This window comes from Canis lupus, chromosome 13 (genome assembly GCF_003254725.2).
Source record: "Canis lupus dingo isolate Sandy chromosome 13, ASM325472v2, whole genome shotgun sequence".
Lineage (NCBI taxonomy): Eukaryota > Metazoa > Chordata > Mammalia > Carnivora > Canidae > Canis > Canis lupus.
This window is the reverse complement of record NC_064255.1, coordinates 12,866,900-12,893,203: the sequence shown is the minus strand read 5'-3', so window position 1 is coordinate 12,893,203 and position 26,304 is coordinate 12,866,900. Positions and strand designations below refer to the sequence as shown.

Genomic DNA, 26,304 nt, shown 5'->3' with positions numbered 1-26,304 from the left:
TATTCTGTTTTATCTGCAGCTGAATGTGGTGCATCTGCAACAAATAATGAAGGAATTTTGCTTTCTCCAAATTATCCACTCAACTATGAAAACAACCATGAATGCATTTATAGTATTCAGGTTCAAGCAGGAAAGGGAATCAATATTTCAGCCAGAACATTTCATTTAGCACAAGGAGATGTTCTTAAGGTAGGTGGACTCAGAAATACTTGTATTTTGATCATTTTTAGTCATTCAGTATATATGAATATATATAAATGTGTATATATATGTATGATCAAACGTAAGTTGATTCTGCCAATCATAGATTTCAATTATACGTCGTTTCCCATTTTCCTATGATCATTTTCATTGAGATAAATGTTTTGTTTCCAATGTCCATTTATAATATATTCATTTTTATTTTATGGTACATAAATTTTAATGTTTCAGTAACACCAAAATAACATTTTCAAGCCAAATATCTTCTAATCTCCAAGGAGACATGTATTTAAAATATAATTAACACAGGAATGGTTATTTCTGTAAGAAATATAGTGATGATTTATTTCTGTTTTGGTATACATTAAATAATTTGGTTATCTCTGTTGATAACATGGATTTTTTTTTGCATTTATGACTACAAAAATGTTATATTTTATAAATACATAAAATGAATTACTTCCTATCTATAAATTATTGAGAAAAATATATTTTGTTAATAATAAATGTTTAGTGGAGCACCTGGGTGGCACAGCCGGTTAAGCATATGACTCTTGGTTTCAGCTCAGGCCATGATCTCAGGGTCATGAGATCTAACTCCCCATCATCAGACATCATGCTCAGAGTGTGGTCTGCTTGAGATTCTCTCTCTCTTTCCCTCTGCCCCTTCTTCTCACGTTCTCTCGCTCTAAAATCAATAAATCAATAAATCTTTTCAAATATTAAGATGATTAATAAACATTTGGAGTAGAATTTGTAAACTTATTCTAAAAAGTTGAAATAGGCAAAGGTCCCACCTTTTTAATAGATACAATTTTAGGAAAATAAATATTTCCATACTTGCTGATTCATATTTTGCAAAGTGTTTTAGTAAATATAATTTATATGAAGAAGTAGAATAAAAATAAATCCTTCTGTAAACATCAAATTTATATATTTTTAAGATGATTGCATAAATTTCCCTACTCATCAAGATTTCCTTACCTGGTAAGAAATTCAACATAATTCTGTTTTCACAATCTTAAAAAAAAATGTGACATCTCAGATTGGCAAGGGTAGAGGATCCTTGCTTAGCAGTGATTTTAAGAGTGTTGGTTATTTTTTTCTCTTGAAAAGAATATAATTTTGATGATAATTGATGGTTCTCTAACACAGGAGTGTGTGCTTTGGGGTTTGTATAGACGTGGGAAATTTCCCTAAATGTAAACAATATTATTGTTAATTTAGGACCATTCCTGTTTTTTGCACTTTCCCCCAACAGGCAACAGAAATTCACTTTATAATCTCTTTAACCTACAGATCATTGTTTGGGTTTTCTTGTTAAAATAAGTTTTATTTGCTGACTTAGAGTCAGCATTAAGATTAATGGGATGCCTAAACATAGAAGTGAACCAATGCTTATTCTTTTCTCAGGCTATGTATGGGGAAAAATATATCAAGATACAGACTAGCTACTAACCTGTATGGCACAACAATAATAAACATATGGTTATCAGTTAATAGTAAAGAAGTGCTTCCCCACACCACCACCATTCTTCCTAAAATATTTCTTTACTCTCTGTGATGCCTGAAAAGTATCTATTACTTTTCCATGCCGAGTGATGTCTATTAATTGGAAAATTCATTTGAGATAGGAGATGATGCCTTTAGAAAAATAGCTGTAGGAGCACCTGAGTGTTTCAGTCAGTTAAGCATCTGCCTTCTGCTCAGGTCATGATCCTAGAGTCTCAAGTCCGAGCCCACATTGGGCTTCCCACCAGCAGGGAGTCTGCTTCTCCCACTAACCCTTCTCCCTCTCATTCTCTCTCTCTCTCCCTCACTCTCTCTCAAATAAGTAAATAAATAAATAAATAATCTTTTTAAAAATAGAAAAATAGCCCTAATGTGTTCCTCAGAGTGATTTCTGACTAATCTCCTGCTTCTTTGGAGTAAGGTAACATTCACTTGTTGCCTGTGTTACCCTGAGAATGGTTGAGTGCATGGGATGGTGAGAGACGAAGAAAGGCAGAAAAATTCAATTCAGGGCCCTTTAAAAAATGATTTTTAAATAAATAAGGATTTTTCTTTCATGAGCAACAGGATGGAAATGTATATCCCCAACAATTAAGATATTTGTAACTTTCCCAGAATAAAGACACGTTTCCCAAAGTTGAAAATATTATGTACTAAATATTACAATAGAAACACCCCCTGTTGCTGATAATCTTCCCTGGGGTTTATTCTGAATTATTATTTCAAAATAACTTCAGCAAGCCACTGTATAGAGACAGTTGGGGATGGACTTTAACCTCTAAATCTTTCTTCATGATTTCTCCACCAGTTTAAGATGTAAGATGCTTGTATATTGTCTTATTCTTTCTATTAATCTAATGGACCACTAGTTCAAAAATACCTACTGACACAGGCACAGTTAGATATTCCCAAGTAGAGAGATGTGCTCTCCAAAGGACAGAAGATTCATTTTCCAAGTCTAAGGAGCTCAGGGTCATTTGCCTCACTGCAAACCATTCCATAAGAGCCCATCCCTATCTCAGCATTTTCCAACATTACACTAGGTGTAATGTTGTCTAGTGCAGTCAGCTCTTCCTCCATTCAGACTAGGAAATAGGTAAAACAAATGTCTACAGTAGGACCCTCTGCCCCTTGACTGAGAGAATTTAAGAGCTGACTGAAACTAAAACAGCAATAATAAAAGCATGGGTGTGTATTAACTTTATCTATAGCCACACACACACACACACACACACACACACTTTCTAAGAGCTCACCATCCAGGTTGATGCCTGCTCAGTTACCTATCCATTCTTTCTCCCTCTCTCCTCTTTCTATAAACTACTTTATTTTTATACAACCACACTAATAAAGTTGATATCAAATGTAGCTAATCATTTGACTCCACTAGGTAGTTTATTCCTGGCACCACTACCAGATTTTGTGATTCAGCAGATCTGGGGACAACTTGTTTTATTTGGTCTGTACCTGGAACTGTGGATTTTTATGAAGCTCTCCAGATTCTCTGATAACCACCAGGTTTGGGAATTATGAATATAACTTCCCTTGGTGTTGTTCCTTTCAATGGGCAAGAATACTAAACTTCTAAAACCTCACTCAAAATATGTAATTTAATTAGTTATTTCAATTAAAATTTATAGGAGGTATTTATTATATGAACACTCTAAACAAGGAACAATGAGTAATTGGCCTTGTCAGCCTAATAAGACAAAAGCTGAATAGCAATCAGAAATATTATCTCTGTTTTGTTGTTGTAATGTTTGTTTTTCTTTTCAGAAAAAGATTAAGCACTATGTTTAGATAAGGGAATGTAGCAGGGACAAAATTCAAGACAATCTTTTGACCACACTCAGTATTGTGTAGTTTAAAGACCTATATCTTATGCAAAATGTAAACAGAATGGATGATAATGGAGAAGAGTCAGTAAAATAACTTAATACTGGTTTTGAGAGTCTGAAAGAAAGAGTTAAGAGAATTGTCACATTTATGAGAAACTAGATAGTTGAAGGATTTGATTAGTAACACTAATACCATTCTTTTAGCAGTATGATCAAGAAGTTATTAAAATGTTTTTTTTTTAAGATGTATTATTTTCAAGCATATTTCCTAACCAATGTGCTAGTCTTTGGAATACTTCTTGTGAGAACCTACTGGTAAATTGTTAGTAATTTTGTGAACTGGTTGTTAAACATAGCCACTATTAAAAAATAAATTAAATTATATTACAATTATAATTAAGTTATATTAAAAACAAAGGTAACAAATACAACTTTTAATTTCCTGATTATTTTGTTACTTTTATTATTACTATATTTTTAGATGATTTATGTATATTATATCTCTATGGTGGAAATACTGTGCAGAATGTCCATCCTTTCCCAGCTCTGCATACAGAGATGTCACATTGATAGCTTGATATCAGCAATACTAAGGAGAAATCACACTGCAGAAAATGACGAACACTACAGATCTTGACTTGATCTATTGCTTTACTTATCATCTATACTTGAGTTTAAGAATGGATTGTGTCTGTAGCCATTCTGTTGTGAATAACACAAAAATATTGAGAATATTTATTTTTTAGAGAGTATTTATTTTCTAGAATTAAAGACTAATACTCAATTTAGCCAAGAAGTTGCTCCCGTCATTTACAGATATGATTTTCTAATATAACATTATTTTAACTTTGCTTTACTTTGATCTTGTTAACATAAAAAAATCAAGCAATATTCATTTAGGAACCACTCTTGTTTGTCAGTTGCAATTATAAGTTGCAGACACAAAAATTTGGCAAAAAAAAAAAAAAACACTGAAACTATACTATAAGAATCAATTAGCTCTATGGAATATGCAGTAATGATATTGTATATTTTTTTGCTGTTTGTAAGTAATGACTATTGTATATTTTTTTGCTGTTTGTAAGTTGCAAGCAGGGATTCCCAAACACTCTATGGGCCAAACTGGTCTTGACACCTATCTCTATAAATAAAATTTTACTAAGAGAATTCATGTTCATTTATTTACATATTATCTGTACCTGATTTTGTACTACAGTGGCAGTATTGAGTAGTTATGACAGAGATATTATCCCCCAAAGAGTCTAAAATATCTTCTAATTCTTTTTCAGAAAAAGTTTTCCAACCTCTCTTTATGTAAATAAAAAAATAAAAGTTTTTTTTTTAAATGTGTGTGTATATACATCCACTAATTCTATTTGTTTGAAAGCTGGTTGTTAAACATTTCCTAGCATACTGGAGATCTCATAGGTCCACCACACATATCTGCCAGCTTTGCTTGTTCACTGGTAATCCTTTATTATCTCTTCCTTCAAAAACACTCTCTAAATATTTATTTGTTATGAGTGCTATATTAGGCCGCATAAAATCCTTCATTCTTTCCCATACTGAGGATAACAGGAGTGAAATGATTTGTGACAGGCCATACAGCTTTAAAGGTAGAATTGGAACTTCAACTCTGTTATATTATCAGAGCTTAAACTCCTGAAAAGCTCACTCTGCATCATGTCTCAAACTCCTTCACTAAAATATATTAGCTCTTATAATTGAGTACGCATTACACAATTATTTCAAAGACATAAATATTTTAGTATGAACAAAAGTTCTCTGTTGTTCTGTTTCATTTTATTTCAGAGAGCATAAAGTTTGGAACATTGTCCTTTTTGATAAGGCATTGTAAAACAATTTTTTTAATTCAAACTTTGACATTTCACTCACCTTATTTGAAAAATTATTTATTTAAATTTCCAAATCAATTTATAAAACAAGCAGCAGAAATGAAAATTCTAATATCCATGAACAGGAATAATTTGCAGGTGTGTATGATTATGGATATGTACGTATATGATTTTTCTCTTTTGACTTTATTTTCTATGTACTTTTTGTTCTTGGTTTCAGATAACATCTGACTTGCTAATTCATTAGAGGAATGACTGAGAATATGCCTTCTAATCATGCATTTATTATAAACAAAACCCACAGTTTTGAGTGTTGATAAGCAGTTCATTATAACAGGATTTGACCTTCCAGATCTAGGAGGGTCTGTACAACAAAATTAATTTCAGGCCCTGATCCATTATCAAAGGTTTGATAACTGAAACACGGCAACATTAAGTTCTAGTCTGTTCTATTATAAGATTACCAGGTTAATGACAACCATTTGACGAATGTGAGCCTCATCAGAGTTTCATTAATGTTACAAAAGCCCTCAATGGCTTTCATGATATTAATTGTTAAATAAACCTGAAATTCTAAATTTGACGTTAAAGTGAGTCTTCAGTATCTGAATTAGGTGCTAAGTAACAGAATATTTCGGCGGGGAATACCAGAATCCTCTCATTTCTAACACAAAAAAATATAATAAAGATTCAGTTACTGTATTCTTTTTTAGATTTGTAAATTTTGGAAAACAAATGGATATAAGACCTGTGCTGAAAATAATAATAATAAACTGAAAAAAAGAAAAGAGCTCCAAATAAAAGCATACTTAAAGATCCTGACTTTAATCAGAACAGAAATATGAAAAGTAATGATCTCAAATAAAAGTTCTATGGGTAAGACCTAGTATAATCACTCTGTACTATAAATTTATTCTTTTTAAAAAAGATTGTATTCATCTATTTGAAAGAGAGAGAGAGAGAGAGAGAGAGAGAGAGGTAGCATGGAGGGAAGAGGAGAAGGAGAGGAAGAAGCAGACTCCCCAGTGAGCCAGGAGCCTGATGCTGGACTTGATACCAGGACTCCAAGATCATGACCTGAGCCAAAGGCAGATGTTTAACCGACTGAGCCACCTAATGTCCGTGTACATTTGCTTTTAAATGAAATGTACATTTTGATGGTTGTATTTTCTTATTTATGTACTTGCATCCATATCTACTTCCAAAGTAATTTGCCTTTGACTACATTGCTTTGTCATTTCTTGTTGCCATTATGCTTCCATACGTCCTTGAATACATTTGAAGGATTTTATTCACAAATTAAATAGCATTGGCTTGATCATTACTATAAAACTCTCCCTTTGAAGTCTTGCTAATCAAAACTTGCTTTTCATCTTGATTTAATAACTTTATACAAGCTTCTAAAAATTCATAGTTGAATTATCACACTTCATTTTACTTTTATGATGATAGTGGTATTTCTGTGTTATTTGTTTTCTGCCTTTTGACTTTACATTGTTAAATAAGCTGTAGTTATTGAGTGTGGGTGCTGAATTAGATCCTCTTTGCTGGGCTTAAGATTTTATATATATATATATATATATATATATATATATATATATATATATATATATAGTATCAGCCCTTTTAATGCTTTTTCTTTTTTTAATGCTTTTTCTTTCAATGATTAGTTTTCAAATGATATCTTAAAGACAGTTTTTTTTTTTTTTTAAAGAAAAAAGTATTCTTCTAGCTTAAAAAATAATATAAATGTTTCTCTTGGGACAAACAATATTCTTTAAATCTCCTTCAGGTTAAGAATGATGTCTTTCTTTTTTCCAATTGTATTCCCAGTACCTAATCCAGTGCATAGAACTAAGTCAGTTGAATTTTGGTACTTTCTAAACATTAAGTTATATACAAATGATTTTCAAGTGTAAAGTGAGGGTTTCACTTATGATTCAACTTTTCTTTTATTACCATTGAAAATTTAAGAAAAACATTAGGAGAGACTTTTAAAAAAATTAGAAAGAGAATTCAAGAACCAATTTCTGTTTACTCATTTGCATCAATTAATTATTTATTTGGCTATTTTTGACAAATGAAGTTTATCCACATATAAAAGCAGAAAACTAGTTGAATCCAAGAAACAATGATTTATATAACATAAGAATGAAATTATGTGCTGGTGAAAAGTAAGGAAAATAAAAGGAAAATATTCTTTGGCATTACCTAGGCAGTATTAGCCACAAATAAGAGCCACTGGATCTGCAAGTTAAATGATTTGGTTGTAAGTGTATAGCTCTCAACTTAGAAATTATGAACTATGTCATATGTAGAGTTATAAAATAAACGTGTTCAGAAGCAGCTTCTGAGAATAATGAACATTTGAAACTCACAAACAGAAAAGTCTGTTTTCTAGCAAGTGTTGCCTTGTCTCTGAATTACTACTGGTTTTTACCATTACTATTCTTAAGAAATAGAAAGTTGACTCTTGTAATTAAACAATAAAATTCCCGAGCTAACAAACCTCAACATTTGGTTCAGCTTTGTTGAAGATAAATAACTTCTTGCTGATAACTAAAACAGAAACTTATTTGTCTGGTAAGTGCCATCAGTGCGACTCAAGGTTCTCCCTATAATATTAGGAAGTTTGTCCAAGGAGCTCTCTACCTAGTGCAAATCCTCTTAAACAGTCAACCTACTTTTGTTGTTCTTGTTGTTCTTGTTGTTGTGTTTTAGTTGACAGAAAGACTTTTCAAAGAAAGGAGAATAGTAAAATGTTTTCTTTTAGGAATTCCATGACCATGTTGGCTTGAGTTTAGCCCTCAAATCTGCCCACCCCTCTATTTCTACTCCCTCTCTGTCCTAATACGATAAATAAACTAGTGGAGCCTGTAGGCACATAGGAAGCTGCTGATTCCCTCAATCACAAAGGGAAAGAGCAGAAGGTCCTGGTAATAGAGACTTCAGAATTACTTTCAGAAAAGGCATAGGGGGGATCCCTGGGTGGTACAGCGGTTTAGCACCTGCCTTTGGCCCAGGGCGCGATCCTGGAGACCTGGGATCGAATCCCACGTCGGGCTCCCGGTGCATGGAGCCTGCCTGCTTCTCCCTCTGCCTGTGTCTCTGCCTCTCTCTCTCTCTCTCTCTGATGTGACTATCATAAAAAAAAAAATAAAAAAAAAAAATTAAAAAAAAAAAAAAAAGAAAAGGCATAGGGTAATGTGGTTCAAAGAGGACCCCAAGGGCCTTGAGTACAAGTTATATTTTCACAGCATGTTAAATAAAATTTTATCTGTAGTCTTGATAACACTTAAATCCTATATCAATAATAAATATAATCCTGTAAATATCTAAGGGTACATAGATACATATTTAAGGGGAATTCAGTAATTGGAGGGAAGAAAGACCAAATTAAATGCATAGAACAGGGGGTATGCATTAAATTCAACTGTGGAAGTACTAAGAGAAATTTGAAAATTAATTTAAACTTTTGTGTAAATCTTAAGATAATGCAATTAGAGTGTGAAGAGAAAGAGAGAGGAGAGACTTTCTAGAACTTGATCAATGATTTTAAAATTTAAGATTTTGCTAGAAGCCCTAAAAAGAGATTAGTCACTGCTGAAACTCTAATTATTCCTGTGGAAGATCCAATAGAAGAGTTTTTTATACTACAGTGGGAAAGACAGATGAGAAGAGAAAATATAGGAGTATCACAATACAGGTTTAAAAACAATACAAGATAATAGACATTCTAGGTAGAAAATAAAAGGATAAACTAGACAAGAAGTATTTAAAAAATGAAAACCCAAAGATATTTTCTTGAATTGAAAAAATCTTAAGCCTATAAATAAAAAGTCTCATTTTATTTGGATAATCCAGATATTAGAAATATAGTGAGAGGGATCCCTGGGTGGCGCAGCGGTTTGGCGCCTGCCTTTGGCCCAGAGCGCAATCCTGGAGACCCGGGATCGAATCCCACATCAGGCTCCCGGTGCATGGAGCCTGCTTCTCCCTCTGCCTGTGTCTCTGCCTCTCTCTCTCTCTGTATGACTATCATAAAAAAAAAAAAAAAAAAAAAAAGAAATATAGTGAGATTTTCCCAGTCTGTTTTATGAAGTTAACATAAATTGATTACTAAAACCTGATAAAGATAAATGGAAAAAAGAAGAAATACATAAAAATTGTGCATGAATTTTCATTTGTTAATTATAAAAAATTTCTATGTGGATTATCAAATTGAACCCAAAAATTTAGCCCAAAGAAAGTCTACCATGCAGGTTAATATAATAATAATGGAAAGTTCCATTGTGTACCATGTAACTGCTTTCTCTTATATGACATGGACATGATGAATCCCACTTTTGGGGATCACTGATGCAATGGCAAGGTCACTGGATTAGGAGTTCAACAATATAATTTTGACACTAACACCAGGTTAGAAGTAATGCAGTTTCATGCAGGAGATAAATAACTTTTGGGCAGCATTTCTCAACTTTTTCTATTCATTATCACTCACCTAATGAGCTCCCAACCCTATAAAACTAAATACTATGGATAAAATTGGTCAGATAGCGTAATCTTGTAGCACTACTAATCGTTGTAATTAATAATAAATAATTATTTATAATAATTATTATTAATTAATAAAAGACTAATTAGTGTAATATAAGACTTTATCACATGCAAGAACCAATTTTCACTGCCTTGGGGGAGTGGGGAATAAGTATCCCATTGAAAGTACATGCCTTAAGGGCAAAAAGATGGTATCAGGAAATGTTTGGTAAATCTTCCATTTAATTTCTATACACTTTTTGGGAATGATCTGGCTACATATGAACATGTTAGCTCAAAAATCCCATATATTGAAAACTTTCTTATGAAAATACGAGTATTATTAAAAAAAGGTGAGTTATATGTAAAAGGTATTTATTTCAGTATTTCTCTTAGTAACAAAAAACTCAAAATCATTAATATGGGAATGATAGTTGTGGTAATGTAACTGTGTGAAATATTGCACAGCTCTCAAAAGGCAGGATTTGTATCTACTGACTTGGAGAGATGTCTATAATGACTGATAAAAGAAAAGCAAATTAGAATATAATGAGAAGTTATACCTCAGAAGAATGAGAATAACACAGGGATGTTTGAGAGCTTATAAATTTTGTTTTGTATATTTTTGTCTTGTTAAATTAGTTTTTAAAAACATTTGTTACTCATTTAATATTTTTTACATGTTGAAAATGGTTAAGTTAAAGGAAGTAGATGAATTATAGAAGTTGCGAAAGAAGCAAGTATGTTTATATTAATTTTTTCTAATTATTTAATTTTTAATTATGTTATTAGAAAAACAAGTATTTGACCCCCTAAAGCAGGTTTCAGAAAAATACCAACTAACCTTGAAAATCAGCTATTTGTAGATATTTTCAATTTTTAACACCTGTCATAAAAAAGCATTATTTTTATAAGATCAAAAGTTGTATGATATGAGTACTTATGGTATACTTAGCTTGGAATTTGAAAATTATCCATGCGGATTCTAACTTTCTTGTCTTGATATATATAGGAATTAATACAGTAATTGTCCTTGGGGGACATGAGTGATCTGATTTAGGAGGAGTATGATAATTTCCTTTTTTCATAAATACAAACACATGATTTGAATTGGTTATTATTGGCACGTTTACATTTTTAATAATATTTTGCAGATTTATGATGGAAAAGATAAAACGACTCATCTATTAGGTGCATTTACTGGTGCATCTATGCGAGGATTGACACTTAGCAGTACTTCAAATCAGCTCTGGCTAGAATTTAATTCTGATTCTGAAGGGACAGATGAAGGTTTTCAACTTGTCTATACCAGTAAGTATTTGGGAAGAAAAAAGTGACCAAACACTGTGGCTGAGTACTTATTAAATAATTGCAATTTACCAGGTAAAGTAACACCCAACTATTGATCATGAATCTGAAGTTTAGAACTACCTTTTACATATGATTTTATATGACCTTAACGACAATTCCATAAATTACAGGTATTGTAACTATTGCAGTTTCATAGTTGAAACAACTAAGGTTCAGAATGATTAAGTCATTTATTTATGTATTTTTAAAATAAAAGTATTCTCCTCATCCAATATTTTAAAAATATAATCAATTTCTTCAATAGATGGAAATTCCATGCTTGCAATGTGTGGTAGCTATATGTTGGACAGTCATTAAGGATAACTGGATGGTTTCAGATGAGTTTACATTAGAATTAAGTTTTTATTTTGTTTTGCTTTTGTGTTGAATTGCTTTATTAAAAATAAATTCATACACAGATATTGCATTACACTCCAGCTGGCTATTCTGATAATTAAATAAGTAGAATTCAAAGTCTGAGAACCATGAGGCAACCCTGGTGACTCCGAGGTTTGGTGCTGCCTTCCGCCCAGGGTGTGATCCTGGAGACCCGAGATCGAGTCCCACAATGGGCTCCCTGCGTGGGGCCTGCTTCTCCCTCTGCCTGTGTCTCTGCCTCTCTGTGTGTGTGTCTCTCTCATGAATAAATAAATAAAATCTTAAAAAAAAAAAAGACTGAGAACCATAAATTGGTGGATTATATCAATTGTTATGTAAATAAAATGAATTTATTTTACCAGTGCCATAAGAAACAGACCAATTACATCATTCAACAATAAATTATATTCAGGTAATATATTTATTGAGTTTTTACTCTTAAGATAGTCCACTAAGAAAGTAGAGCTCATGTAAAACTGGGATGGTTACTGACTGTGTGTAAAATAAATTTGTAATCAGATCAAATCATTTCTTGGAAGTTCAGACTATTCATTTAAATTTAGCAAAATAAATTAAGTAGCAATATTCAGAAATCTTTACTTTTAGAATATTTGAAAAAAATCTAATGACCCCTATAGTTTTCTCAAGAAGTCAAATGGATGGAAACTATTACAGAAACTAGGAAATTAGAAAGATATTCACATGAAATCTTAAAGAGAATTTGAGTCAAAGTATTGTTTATGAAAATGTTCTTTCTTAATGGTATGAGAACTAGAAGACAAAAGAGTATATTATGCTAAAATTGTATTATATTTAAAAATCTGATTTATATAACTAAGAGATTACTCTTGCTCCCTGTTTATTTCAAGGCTTTTTTCTACCTGTGCTAGAATTGTTACATCATTAACATAACAAAACCTAAATTAACAAAATGGATGTTGAATTCATATTTTTAAATCCTGAGAACTATTGTGTACAATGCATTTTTTATGAACTACTTCCAAAGACAAATGAAAATCCAAGCAAGTTGTGTTTACAGATATTATTACTATGTGATATTTTAAAAGTAATAGTATTGAGACCTGTGCTCAAATATAATTGGTGTGATCTGCTCAGAAGGGCACATTTTTTTAAGTCTGCTTTTCTCTTCCACTCTGTCTTCTAACAGAGTTGCTGACATTTTTCAAGTCATGGCTCAATGTTTACATAATGATCTCCCTTTGCTCTGCATCGTTTTGCATTTCTCCTCGTCTAAAATGTTAATGGGTTTCATAGGAAAAAAAAAAAAAAACTAGATTTCCTTTCCAGATATTTAAATTCTGTGTAACTTGAGATTTTTGATGCAAAGAAACTAGACATTGTAGGACATACCTGCATTTAAAATTGTGTGGGGTGGTAAGTGTCTGGAACAAGTGAAATCATTGACTTTATTGTCATTGGTATGAGCTCCCACATGTCAAAAAGGACATCTTAAAAAGGAAATATTTGAAATCACTCTTCTTAATGACTCTGGTTGTTCATTATAGAATGTGTGTCATTATGGAGATGGAGAGATGGAATTGGAAAGAGAATATAAAAGCAATTATTTTTTTAAAAGGGTAGATATACATCTATAAATATCTATTAATATTTTTTTTAGTCCCAGGACTAAAACCTAAATGTTTCCATCTCAGATCTGGAACCAAAATATATAGCCTACTTCCAAGTTGTCTGTGGATATCACCAGGTCAGTGAAGGGTTCCCTGATTTTCTGAAACAACAGCTGTATTCTGAACCCCTTTTGGAGAGGGTCTTGGAAGTAGTAACACATCTGTCATTAATTGTAATTGTTCCAAGGTGTTACTTCTGATTCTGACAATGGCAATCTTTCTACATATCTGAAATTACCTTAATAGCTAATCACAAATTTCTAGCTTTGACAAAAATTTATTCCCATCCTCCAAATATGTTTTCATTTCCAGCCATAGCACTTGTGCCAGGCTGCTTTCCCTTCCAGGTTAACAATTGTTATTGGTGTGCCCCCAACTGAAGCATCCACTGAGCCTTTGAACTTTAAGACTCATCTTTGATATTTCCCCACTAGTGCTTACCCTGACTCCTTTAGGCAGAGTTAGCTTACTTTTTAACATTTCTTTTGCAGTAGTTTATGTTCTCAACTAATTTAACAGTACAGTATCACACTGTACTATCTTTACACTTTTTTGCAAGCATATTATGCATGCTTCTTCAGGGGGCCATTTCCTCTCGTAATGTCTTTAGTCAGTTTTACTTCAGTTGCATCTCTTCACATATCTTAGTAAATTAATGTGCGGTCTGAATACTGATTTTATAAAATGCTTTTGTGTTGTAGAAGAAGATTCTACAAGGGCACATATTTTAAATATTCATAAACTCCATAGAGATAGTAATTAATTTTTGAACATAAGAGAATTTGCTAAGGTGCCCAAACATGAGGAAAAATGTAACGGCCCATGTTTTTGTGTATGAATCCTTGTATCTGGTGATTTCTAAATCTAATTCCACCCTGCCATTCTGTGTTGTGTTCCTCCTTATAATTATCCGAACTTTGCCTCTGAAACATCTGAGAGAACCTTTTGTGACATAGAGGGTTCCCAGGATTCCCATCATGAGAATTAAAGACAGAAAGGGAAGAATTAGAGACACAAATTGGCTCTTGGGCAGATCAAGTAAGGATTCACGAATGAGGTGGTATTCAAGGTTGTGTTGGTGGGTCACAAAAAGAAATGGTGTGGTGTATACCAGGCAAAAAGAGAATAAGATGAGAAAAGGCACAGGGACTAGAAAGACCATGTTAAGCACATTCAAGGCAAATACAGCAAATATTCCAATTTGGATTAAATCACACTTGCCTAGCTCCTCACAATTATAGTGTGAGCACAAACAGGCCTTTTATGACCACACTTATCTAACGACGTGTATCCTATCTAATGATAGTCATTCTCTCTCTTTCTATTGTCTATTTTGTTGACTTGTGTGGTTGCCTGGTTTTTTGTTTTTTGTTTTTTGTTTTTTTCATTTTTAGGTTGGAGAGAAACACGTTTGGCTGAGATAAAAATGAGGAAATATTTTAGGACAGAACTTTTTAAGGTGCATTTTATTTCAACTATCTTTTTTTTAAATTTTATTTATTTATTCAAGACAAAGAGAATGAGAAAGAGAGAGAGAGATCATAAGAAGGAGGGTGGGCAGAGGGAGAAGCAGACTCCCCACTGAGCAGAGGCTCCATCCCAGGACCCCCCAACCATGACCTGGGCTGAAGGGAGATGCTTAACCAACTGAGCCTTATTTCAACTGTCTTATTGGCCCATTCATTATAGAATCATTAAGAGTAGCAAACGGACCAGTGGAAACAGTAGTTGAGATGTTGCTTTTGGTTTCAGGTAATGGAAAACTTGACCATAGCCTAAGTAACCGGGATTTGTTTTTCTCATATAAGGCAAAAGATGAGGGATCCCTGGTTGGCTCAGCAGTTTAGCCCCTGCCTTTGGTCCAAGGTGTGATCCTGGAGTCCCAGGATTGAGCCCCACATCAGGCTCCCTGCATGGAGCCTGCTTCGCCCTCTGCCTATGTCTCTGCCTTTCCCTGTGTGTGTGTCTCATGAATAAATAAATAAAATCTTTTTTAAAAGAACAAAAACAAAATGAATCCTAGATAGCTACACTGGTTGAGAATAAAATGGCATGATAAAACTTTGTTAAATCTTAACTACCGTTAGGGAATCAATCACTACTCAGCTTCTCAGAATTAACTCCCTCATTGAGTCAGGCTATTCTTCCATTCTTTTCAAAATAATGGCTATCAACTATTCTTGCCCTGGAGAAATCTGAAACTTACCCCAAAAAGATATAGAGAGGCATATTTTACAACACAAATTAGTCGCCAATTTCCCTGCAACCCCTAAAGGCATAGCTGCATTTCCTTGAGGGAGAAGGGGAGTAAAGGGAGAGAAAATTACTATCTCCTTCTAAAGTTGGAAGAACAGATCAGAAACTAAAATATCAATATAGTATCCTTCTTAAAACATCACTCTGCACTGGATCACTCTATAATAGAACTCGGCAAAACCTGATAGGATACCCCAACCAGAGTTCCTCAGCCCCTCAATGCACATTTCAAGAAGGCATTTGTAAATCTGGTGTCTTACACTGAATTTTTCTCACTGAAGACCAAGTTGTAGAAATGCCATTTCTCTTTGGTCATATGTCTTTTCTTCTCTTTTATTCCTATACTGTAATTACATTTTTTTGTGGAAATTATTCATTGAAACATAGTTTGTCTTTGCCTTCTGGAATGTTTTATGCCCTGGGGATAAAGAGAACAATGAATAATACAAAGTTCCTGCCCATATGGAGCTAACTTTTTAGAGGGAAATGACAGAAAAGAAAGACAGGAACACAGGATGAGAGAACTGCATTTAGTAATAATTTCTAACTGGTCAATAGGAGAGATAGTATAGGAGACGGGGCTACTATAGCTAGCTTGTTCAGGGACTCCATCTCAGAAGAGGTATTCCTTGAGTTGATATTGGAATTATAAGAAGGTACAACCACACACAGATCTGTGGGCAGAGGGTGCCAGAAAAAAAGAGAGCATTTTGTGCAAAGGCTTAAGAGAGGCCTGAGCTTGAGTTGTGTGTCTACAACTGAATGAGCAAGGAAAATGGGACAAAATGAAAAAAGTGGAAGCTAGACAGCAGTGAGGTGGACTATAGTGAAGGGTTTGGGTTTTATTTAAAAGATGCAGAGAAACCTTTCAACATTATCATATCTTTAACTATTAGAGTTAAAAAATAATAGCTAACATTTATCTACTATCTCCTAGTTATAAGACATAAACTTATGAGGAAGGTATTATTATCTTCAGTTAGAAAAAAAGGAAAACGAAGCTCAGAAGAGTGTTGCTACTTGCCCAAGATCGCATAGCTATTAAGTACAGATATGGAAATTGGACTGAAGGGCTCTGCCTCTTACTCATCATACTACATTATCTCCAACCCAAGTTTGGGATATTTTATATTTGAAATTCCATAGATTTATTATTTTTAATTGTTAATGTAAATGTAAAAGCAAAAGATATTTTAAAAAGTAAATGCAATTCTTTCCAAAGACACTTTTGTCATTTTATGCCTGAGACTCAGAAAGGTTTCTTACTGGCTAAACTTACAATGAGGAACTAACTTGGACCTAGTGTCTTTTATGTTGTTTGTGTAATCTTTAGATTTTATTTCTTGAAGTTATGCTTTGTTGCAGATTCTTTTAGCTCTATTCATTTGTAGTTATCCCACTTTCACTCAGTAGAAAGTAATTGAGTATTTTAAACAACCATCCATTACAGAACTAAATCACACCTTTTTGGATGAATTATAGCATTGTCTTCTCAAAAGCTGATCTGGTAAATGTCCCTGATGCCCAACCATTAGACACTATTTGTGGGTCTCTTGTTATCACCTCTGCACAGTTAATTTACTAAAAAGCCTGTTGGAGAAATGTTCATTTTCCCAAGGGAAAAGTTCAGCTATATTTGGACCCTTATGGCCTTCCAGTCTTGTTGCTTGAAATGATTCAATAATCCACATGGAACATGCCCATTTCAAATTTTATATCCAAATTAATGAAAGACATTAGCTAATTTGTGATGCCTCCTGTGCACTAACCCTATAAATACATAGTAAATTATCTTTATTTAAACTCTTTAATATAATTACCAGTATGTTGTTGGCAGTGTTAATCATGAAAAATAATCAGATGACTTATTAACTCTAACTTTATTCTTTGGATATAATTATTTAATGTAAATGCAAGTAGAGAATAAGTAAATTACAAGGAAGCAACATATTTATTCTATGTGGTTCTATGTCCTATAAAGCACTAACCAGATGCATTTGGCATTTCCTTTACTCTTTAAAACTTGGAATTAACCAGGTAATAAAGGAAGTACTAGTGAATGCTGCATTATGTAATATAAGATATTCTAACTAAAATATTAGATATTTCTTGATTATCTGTCAGTTACATAGGCAATATTAGATAGTTCTTCATAGTAGAATGACGGAATAGTCACTGTCATTTTTATAAGTTTGACATTCCAAAAGCTTTACAAATTTTGAACTTAAATATCTAAAGACCTACTAATTTACTCTTTACATAAAAATTAATTTCTGGAGGATTGAAGACTTATATGTGAGTATCAAAACATTAAAATATTTAGAGAAAAAACCGGGCCTAGGATAGCTATGTCTTTAAGGTGGAGTAAGATTTCTAAAACAAGAATACAAGCAAAAATCTATCAATAGTCAGTAGCATCTCTGCCCTTCTAAGCAATTCCCTGAAGTGTAAGGACTAAAAACCTGGCAACTGTATTTCCCATACTCTGGTTAGCGAAGATCTCTACTTAGATTCTGCCAGTTAAAGGTAATCCTGTGAGAGCCAAGATGTGGAATGGATGGAGAAGCCATTATTGTCTATGGCACCACAGACAGGTGTGTGGTGCTAGCAGGTGGTTTTAGAGGCAGCAACTTCCCTGAATTCCAGGATTTCCTGAAAAGCCCAGCAGGGGTTCTGACCTTCATTCTGTCTTCATTTCTTATATTTTCCCCTCAATATAATAGGAATAAAGATGTATCTATTCCTTGTATGAGATATTAGCAATTCAAAGTATCTAAGTGGCTTGTATTTTCCTGAACAACTCCCAGTCGTCATACATATTTTAAATGCCTCTATAGCAAAACACACCATAAACAAAGTAAAAAGATGAGCTATTTTAGAAAATATTTACAATATATGTAACAGAAAAATGTAAACTCTATAGAAAAGTATCCTATAAATTAATAAGAAGAAAAAAAGAAAATTTCACATTAAAGAAGCCTTGGGTAGGCAGTAAACAAACCAAAAAAAAATGCTTAATAGAAATTGAGAAATAAAAATTGAATCTAAAATAATATGTTATTACACATTCATGAAGTCACTAAAAATTTAAAAGCTCTACAATACTAAGTGCTGATGGCAATTTGAAGAACCTGAAACTCTTTTAAGTTTGGGGAATGCAAGTTGGTAATGTCACCTAGGAGAGTAATTTGGCAATGTCTAGTAAAATTCCATTCCTGGATGTTTCTAGCATGTACCAACTATACATTTTGGCCAAATACCAAATGGCTGATGATTAAAAATTAATGTTCAGGCAAAGCTGAATCTCACCATCCCAGAATGATGTACAAATGTATGATGTGCAAGACACAAACTAGCACATTTAAAAATATCACTCACTTTTTCATGCCTAACAGATTAAAATATAGGAAAGTCTGTGAGTAATGATCTCTACTCAGAACTTTATACATAGTATTTAGAGCATCAGCAATTAAAAAAGAAAAGGATTCTTTACCACATTTCATATTCCCCTAGTTGGAAACACATAGCAATCACTTCTACAAACTTTTGGTTGTTTAAATGTTTAACTTCTATATACTCAAAACTGAAAGGATTGTCTTTTTAAAGCATTCTTTTTTTTTTTTTTTTTTTTTTTTAAAGCATTCTTATAAAGTTTGTGGTTTCAGAGTTTGATATGTTTTATAGAGTTTGACTAGTGAAGAATAAATGTGTACCTTTTTTTATTAAATTGACTAGTAAGAATAAAGGAATGTGTAGTCCTTTAATACTTTCTTCTCTTTATTCCTATTATTTTCTTCATTATGACTAAATCAAAGAGGATTATCACAGGTGTTGCACATTGTGGACAATTTCCTACTTGCAAATATTATTCATTTTTTTCCTGATTGAAAATTTTAAAGTGGCAAAGTTGACATTCTACTTTGTATACATCCTCATTTAAATATAAAAAATTCTAGGAGCACCTGGGTGGCTCAGTGGCTGAGCTTCTGTCTTGGGCTCAGAGCTTGATTCCAGGGTCCTGGGGTTGGGTTCTGGCATCAGGCTCCCCGAAGGGAGTCTGCTTCTCCTTCTGCCTATGTCTCTGCCTCTCTCATGAATAAATAAAATCCTTAAAATATAAATAATAAATAAATAAATAAATAAATAAATAAATAAATAAAATTCTAAAATGAGACTTGTTCTTGCAAGATTCATAGCCTAAGTAGAATTGAATGATTAACATTAAATATAATTCTTATATTCTACTAAAGTATTATGACTCAAATTCACCAAAGAATTCCATATAGATGAAAATGATGGTAGAAGAATCTTCATTTATCTCCTTGCATTATTATTTAAACTTTAAATTGTTTTTTAATTTAATTTAAACTTCAAATTGTTTTTAGTTTCAGAATGGATATGATCCCTTACCATAGTTAGCCAACATGCTTTCTCAATTCCCTTATTAACAACCTTTCTCCTTATTTAACAATTTGGAAGTTCTTTCTTTTGGTCTGTACAACTACTATATATTCACTCAGCAATAAATACTCTAAAATGTATCTTTTTGCAATATTAAATACATATTTACATTTTAACTGAATTTCAAAAAAAAATAAAGCATATAAAGATCTTGTTTTAAATTCCATCAGAAATGCTGACTTACATTCAAAGACTGAGTTTTCAAATATTTATATTTGTAGGCCATGTCCCTTATTATATTAGTGTTCTACTGACTGACATTACCCCATGTGAATACACAGCTATTGCTCATAAATAAATTGCACAGAAATTATGTTGATGTAGAAATTCAACCACTTATCTTTCAGTAGGCTAAGGCAGACGGTAAATAACAGATTAGCAGATTTTGATGAAATCTTAGGACAAAATGTACTCTGGATCCCTACATGGAATAGTAATGTTTGCAACATGTCCAAAAGGAGACCAAAAAAAATATGGCCTTTTTGTAGCAGGGCATAATTGGAAACAATGTAAATGCCCATCAGTTGGAAAATAAATAAATCAATTTTGGAGTATGTTTCTAATGGAATGCCACAGAGTAGTTAAAATGAATAAAATGTATATGTGTGATGTGTATGTGTTTGAAGGTTAAAATATAATGCTGGGCAATAATACAGTCTCAAAAGAATTTTTAAAATATTTTTATAATTTATAAAATGTAAAAATACTTGTGGGGCACCTGATTGGCTCAGTTAGTTAAGCGCATGACTTTGGCTTAGGTTATGATCTCAAGGTCCTGGGATCAAGCCCCATTTTCAGGGTCCCTACTCAGCAGGGAGTCTGCTTGTTGCTATCCCTCTGCCCCTCCCCCCACTCATGTTCACTCTCGTTCTCTCTCTGTCAAATAAAAATATCTTAAAAAATGTATAAATACAAAACATACTATGTATTTTCTATAGGCATATAGGTATGTGATAGAGTATAAGATAAGTATGAGAATAATACACTATTTCAGAATATTTGCTATCTCAGAAAATAATTGGAAAGGAAACAAAGGAGCTTTAGCTTGTCTTATAATACTTATTTCTTAATAATATTATGTGAATATGAATCAATATGAATATTAATCTGAAAACTAATCTGAAATAATATGAATATTAATCTGAAGCAACTGTGATACTAGAATCTGATAGAGCCAGATAGTGAAGTTGTTATGTTATCCTTTGTATTCTTTTGTGGGTTTCAAATAATGACTTAAAAATAAATTAGAAATCCTGACACTAATTGTGGCAGGAAAGGAATTAAATCTCAGTTTAAAAGTTATTCATTAAGCCGAAAGGATTTAGGTAATGGAGATTTTCAGTTCATTTTGTGCTCTAGAAATTTTCATTTCATCAGAGTATCAAGTTTCATGAGGAATGGTGAATATTTATAGTATATGTGATTTTTCATACACATTTTTATTTAATTGTCAGTTTCAAGTATTTGAGCTTTTCAATGAAAAGACTGGCAGCTGAATGTTTCTATAAAGATAAGACATATCTGAATATTTATGAATAAGCAACAATAATTCTACCAAATTGGACGAAATTATGTTTTGCTTTGTAGCTTATATACTATTGTCCATGTGCATTTTCATCTACAATGCAAAGTATTATAAATTATCTTAATTTACAAAAAAAATCTCCATTTTACCTCATCACCAGCAATTGCCAACCACATTTACAGAACATTCAAATTAAGGAAGGATGAATTTGGTAATAAACCTTGAAAAGAGAGGTTGATTTCCATTTTTATTTTGATAAATGGTATATGGTAAAACTCAGAAGTGGCTGCAATTTGAATGATAAACTGAATATTATGTCTGGTAAAAGACATGCAAGCTTATAATTTTTTGAGCAAGGACACTCTATATGCACTATTAAGTATGCAGATCTATGCAAAGTAATGTGTCCTGGAAATGTAAAGTTACTGCTTCTGCCATTTTTGCTTCTGTGTTTGAAAGATTGACTTGCTTTGACCATGTATCCTTTATATCTCGCATATGTAGGGATTTGAGTTAACGACTCTAACTTCTTGTTTGGCTCTGTTTCTGAAGCTGTTTACATTTGCCTTATTTTAACATATTTTCATCCAAATGGAACTATCACAAATTGATCCATACAGGATATTATTGAAGATTTTTTTGTTTCATAAACATCAGTTTCTCTTCAGCATTATTTTAGTTTCTTTTTCAGTTGTCTCCTTGAGATAATTGCCTCTAAAAATCCACATTCATTCACAAAAATGATTATATGTGCCAAAATTTGTGCTAGGAATGCTCTGTGGAAAGAGGAAAAAATGAAATAATTCAACCCTATAGAAAAAACAAAGAACAGAAGCAAATAATTGCAAAATAATGAAAATGTACAAAGTAATTCTATGAGTTAGTGGGAAAAAAAAAATGGCTAAGATCCTAAGGAAGAGAGTAGGGAAGCCTTCTTATGTTCTCTGAGAATTAATGTATCCCTCAATTTACTGAATTATTATATATATTTAGTACTTTGAGATGTGCAAGTTCTAGTGATTTAATGTCTGTTTTGACATTCTAGGAAGTCAATGATGCAAATTAGTGATTTGACATATATGAGCTAATATATGCTTTTTTGTTTTCTAGTTCAAATCTAGATTAATTTGATCAAGGATCTGTGCTTATAAAAGAGATGAGAATCTTTCTGTTTATCCTATGATGTACACATATAAAAGTTTGCTTTTTCTCCAACATTGCCTTGAAATCACAGATTTTTCTATCTCATGAGGCTATTTAGAATATTCACTATGGTCCTCTAGTCACATAAGCTATAACTGGTGTGTATCACACCTAATTATCTTTGGCACATTCATTCTATTATTTATCTTACATTTATACACTTTGTAAAACATTAAACACAAGAACTCCATAGCTAAGGAGACTAGATTTTGATTACTACTATCACACTTGGTTTAAATTACAAAGTATCCTTTTCTAGTAATTTCAGAATCTTAATGGTGAATTTTGCCATGACTGTTAGGTTTTTAATATTTGTTTTTATTGACTTTATTCTGTATATGTACACAAGGTCTTCTGGATCTAGACAGATTAACAATTATAATTTAAGTAATGTAATAATAATAACAACACATAAATAAATACGCTTCTCTAAGAGACAGATTAACCTCCCATGTCTCGAGTTATTATAACCTAGAGATGTCTGTAAGGTCCTGGGCCTCCTTCACTTCAATGTATAAACATAAACCTCCTCTCTGGAGTCAGGTAAAGCTCCCCAGCATTCTCTCACCATTGGTATAATTAGTCGTAAATTAACTTCTCCAGGGTTACTCTTACCTCAGGAAATCAAGTTTCTAGCAAAATTCATACAGAAAGCCCAAACTCTGCTGAACACAAAAATGATTTCTTTGCACCAGAGAATGATAACATGTAACTTCGATTTGTTTTTGTTTTTGCTTTCCTGTGAGATATTTTTGAAAGCTATACTCTTTTGGAGAGGGTAGTATATAAAACTTCAGAGTTCTTTAATCTGAATACTATTATTATATTAACTCTTGAAAACTATACTTTCAATGTGAGACTATCATTGCCTTCCAATGCTATCATAGTAAAGCACTCTACAGTTATGTTTGCAGTGGAAATACCTGTTAATTGGAGAGTTAAGGTTTCACATGTTGTTTGAATTTTAAAATTTTGATGGTATGATCCTAGTAGTCACATTGGTCAGAATTTATCATGAGCAATAATTCACTTGAAGTAAGCAAGAAACTCAGTGCTATAACAAGTTATGATATAGTTATCTAGATCATGGTATTGTTGCTAAATTTTAAAATTATAATCAATCAATCAATAAAATTACAACAAATTCTAATTTTCAAAAAAATTCTTTATCGTTGCCATATACTATCAAAATTAAACATTGTAAGAATAATACAATTAGGAAAAGTATGTAATTATATTAAAAACAGTAGAAGAAGATCTTATACAATTTTAAATCTTCCTGTTAAATGTTGCCTTTAATAATTTTGAATTCTTATCACAGGTTTTGAACTTTCACATTGTGAGGATCCTGGCATTCCACAATTCGGATACAAGATCAGTGACCAAGGCCACTTTGCTGGTAGCACTATTATTTATGGATGCAATCCAGGCTACACTCTTCATGGAAGTAGCCTTCTCAAGTGCATGACAGGGGAGAGAAGAGCATGGGACTATCCTCTGCCTTCCTGTATTGGTAGGATACTATTTTATATTTTCATAAATATTTCTTTAGAAGTTTTATCCACATAAAAGTTTATCCACTTGTACCTTTTCAAATGATCTTATCTGTCCACCCACAACTCATACCTTAAATCAGGAAGTTAATGAGTTCATAGCTCAGATTTGTCAGAAGAAATTAATGGAAAGTGAAAGGGTCTTTTTCATAAGCTCATCGATGTGTACTTTTTTTTTTTTTTTTTTTTTTTACAACATGAAAGGAGTTTCTCCTATCTTGACACAAAATTTGTACCTCCCTACAAAAATATGTTAAGATTCTTATCTTATCATACACATTTACGGAATCATATTGACTAGATTTGTTTTCATAAACAAAATTATCACCTGCCCTGGGGTCAAGTTAGATGAAAAAACAATGAGCCATTCTCAATAACTTCAAGGCTTTCTTTTATAAATACTTTTTCAAAAATCTAAGTAAGAGCATAAGCTTTTCTTATGTGTATGTAGCATAACATAATTTACTAATTTTAATAAGAAGAGGCAAGCGCCATCAGATATATTGCCTACATGAAGCTAGAGAATTGATCCTGTTCTCATTGCACAGCCGGAGTGCTACCAATATATAGATCAATTAATGAATGACCTGGTATGTATGAGTAGGAGCATGGACAGAAAAGTATTGATAAAGATGCTGGGGTTTGGAGGGGGAAGGGATTGTTCTGTTTTCTTTTCCTGCTGGAAAGATCAAATAGGTGTCAGGCTGGAATATTGGACCAGAAGGAAACATTTTAACAAAACACTGACTCCTTAATAGGTAACAAACGTGCAGCTACTCTTTAGCCATTCTTATTTCTTGATATTGATGGAGGCACAAATCCTTTCTGCATTAGGCCCATATGCATAAAATTGTACTAAACAGGGGATCCCTGGGTGGCTCAGCGGTTTAGCACCTGCCTTTGACCCGGGGCACAATCCTGGAGTCCCGGGATCGAGTCCCACATCAGGCTCCCGGCATGGAGCCTGCTTCTCCCTCTGCCTGTGTCTCTGCCTCTCTCTCTCTCTCTCTCTGTCTATATGATAGACAGCTATCATGAATAAATAAATAAAATATTTTAAAAAATTGTACTAAACATAAAAAACGTAACCACTTTATTAAGTATAACTGATATCTAAATATTGCACATCCTTAATACATATAAATTGATGTGTTTGGAAATTAACACGTTCTAAGTTCCAAACTTAAACGTTCCAAATTTCTGTCTTTGTTAGTTGATATGATTAACATAGGAATCTCCACAAAACTTGCTAGAAAGCAAGTATAAAAAAAAAAAAAAAAAGGAAATTCCAGTAATTAAAGGCCTTGCAAATAATTGCATGGTGTTTTTGATGCCACAAGACCTCTGTTGGTTTATTGAAACATTGGTTCACATAGGAAGCAAATATGTTTTTATGTAACCAAAATGCAATCATAGGCCTTTCTTTTCAGATGGCATCTGATTTTGGATAGATTAGGAAAGTAATATCTGAAATAATAATCAACCTAAATTGGCAAAGCTTAGGATTCTGGAATATGACCAATGGTCAGCCCATTGGCATTAGTTATGAGAAAAATATAGTACTGATTAATTCTTTCTAAGGTTGTATTCTTTGATGTGAATATGAAGTATATTTAGAAAAGCAATAAGGATTGCAATTGCACAAAACTATAAACTTGTAATCCTGATTTTCTATGCTGTCCTTAAAATCACAAAGCAATTTATGTTAAAAATTATATATTTTCTATATATGTTGAACCAAGCTAAAACATTTTTCTTTTTAAAAGATTTTATGTAAACAAAAGGACATATGGCTTGTGATCAGAAGATTTTAATTCTGTTCATAACGAATCAATGCACTTTATATTTACAAATCTCCAAAGTCAAAACTTAAGTGATTTCAGGGGCGTCTGCCTGGCACAAGAGGTTGAGCATCTGACTCTTGGTTTCAACTCAGGTCCGTGGTCTCAGGATCTTGAGATCCAGCCCTCTGAGGGCTTGGCTCAG

General features: G+C 32.7%; 1 protein-coding gene across 1 annotated transcript in view; it reads left to right on the top strand.

Moving 5' to 3' along the window:
• The window catches only part of CSMD3 (CUB and Sushi multiple domains 3), a 1,170,241-nt gene that overhangs the window by 843,151 nt on the left and 300,786 nt on the right, over nt 1–26,304 (top strand). The window contains exons 23-25 of the mRNA XM_049093360.1: nt 20–189; nt 11,098–11,254; nt 24,087–24,278. Of these exons, the coding sequence (XP_048949317.1) occupies nt 20–189; nt 11,098–11,254; nt 24,087–24,278 (519 nt within the window). The remainder of the gene's footprint in view (nt 1–19; nt 190–11,097; nt 11,255–24,086; nt 24,279–26,304) is intronic.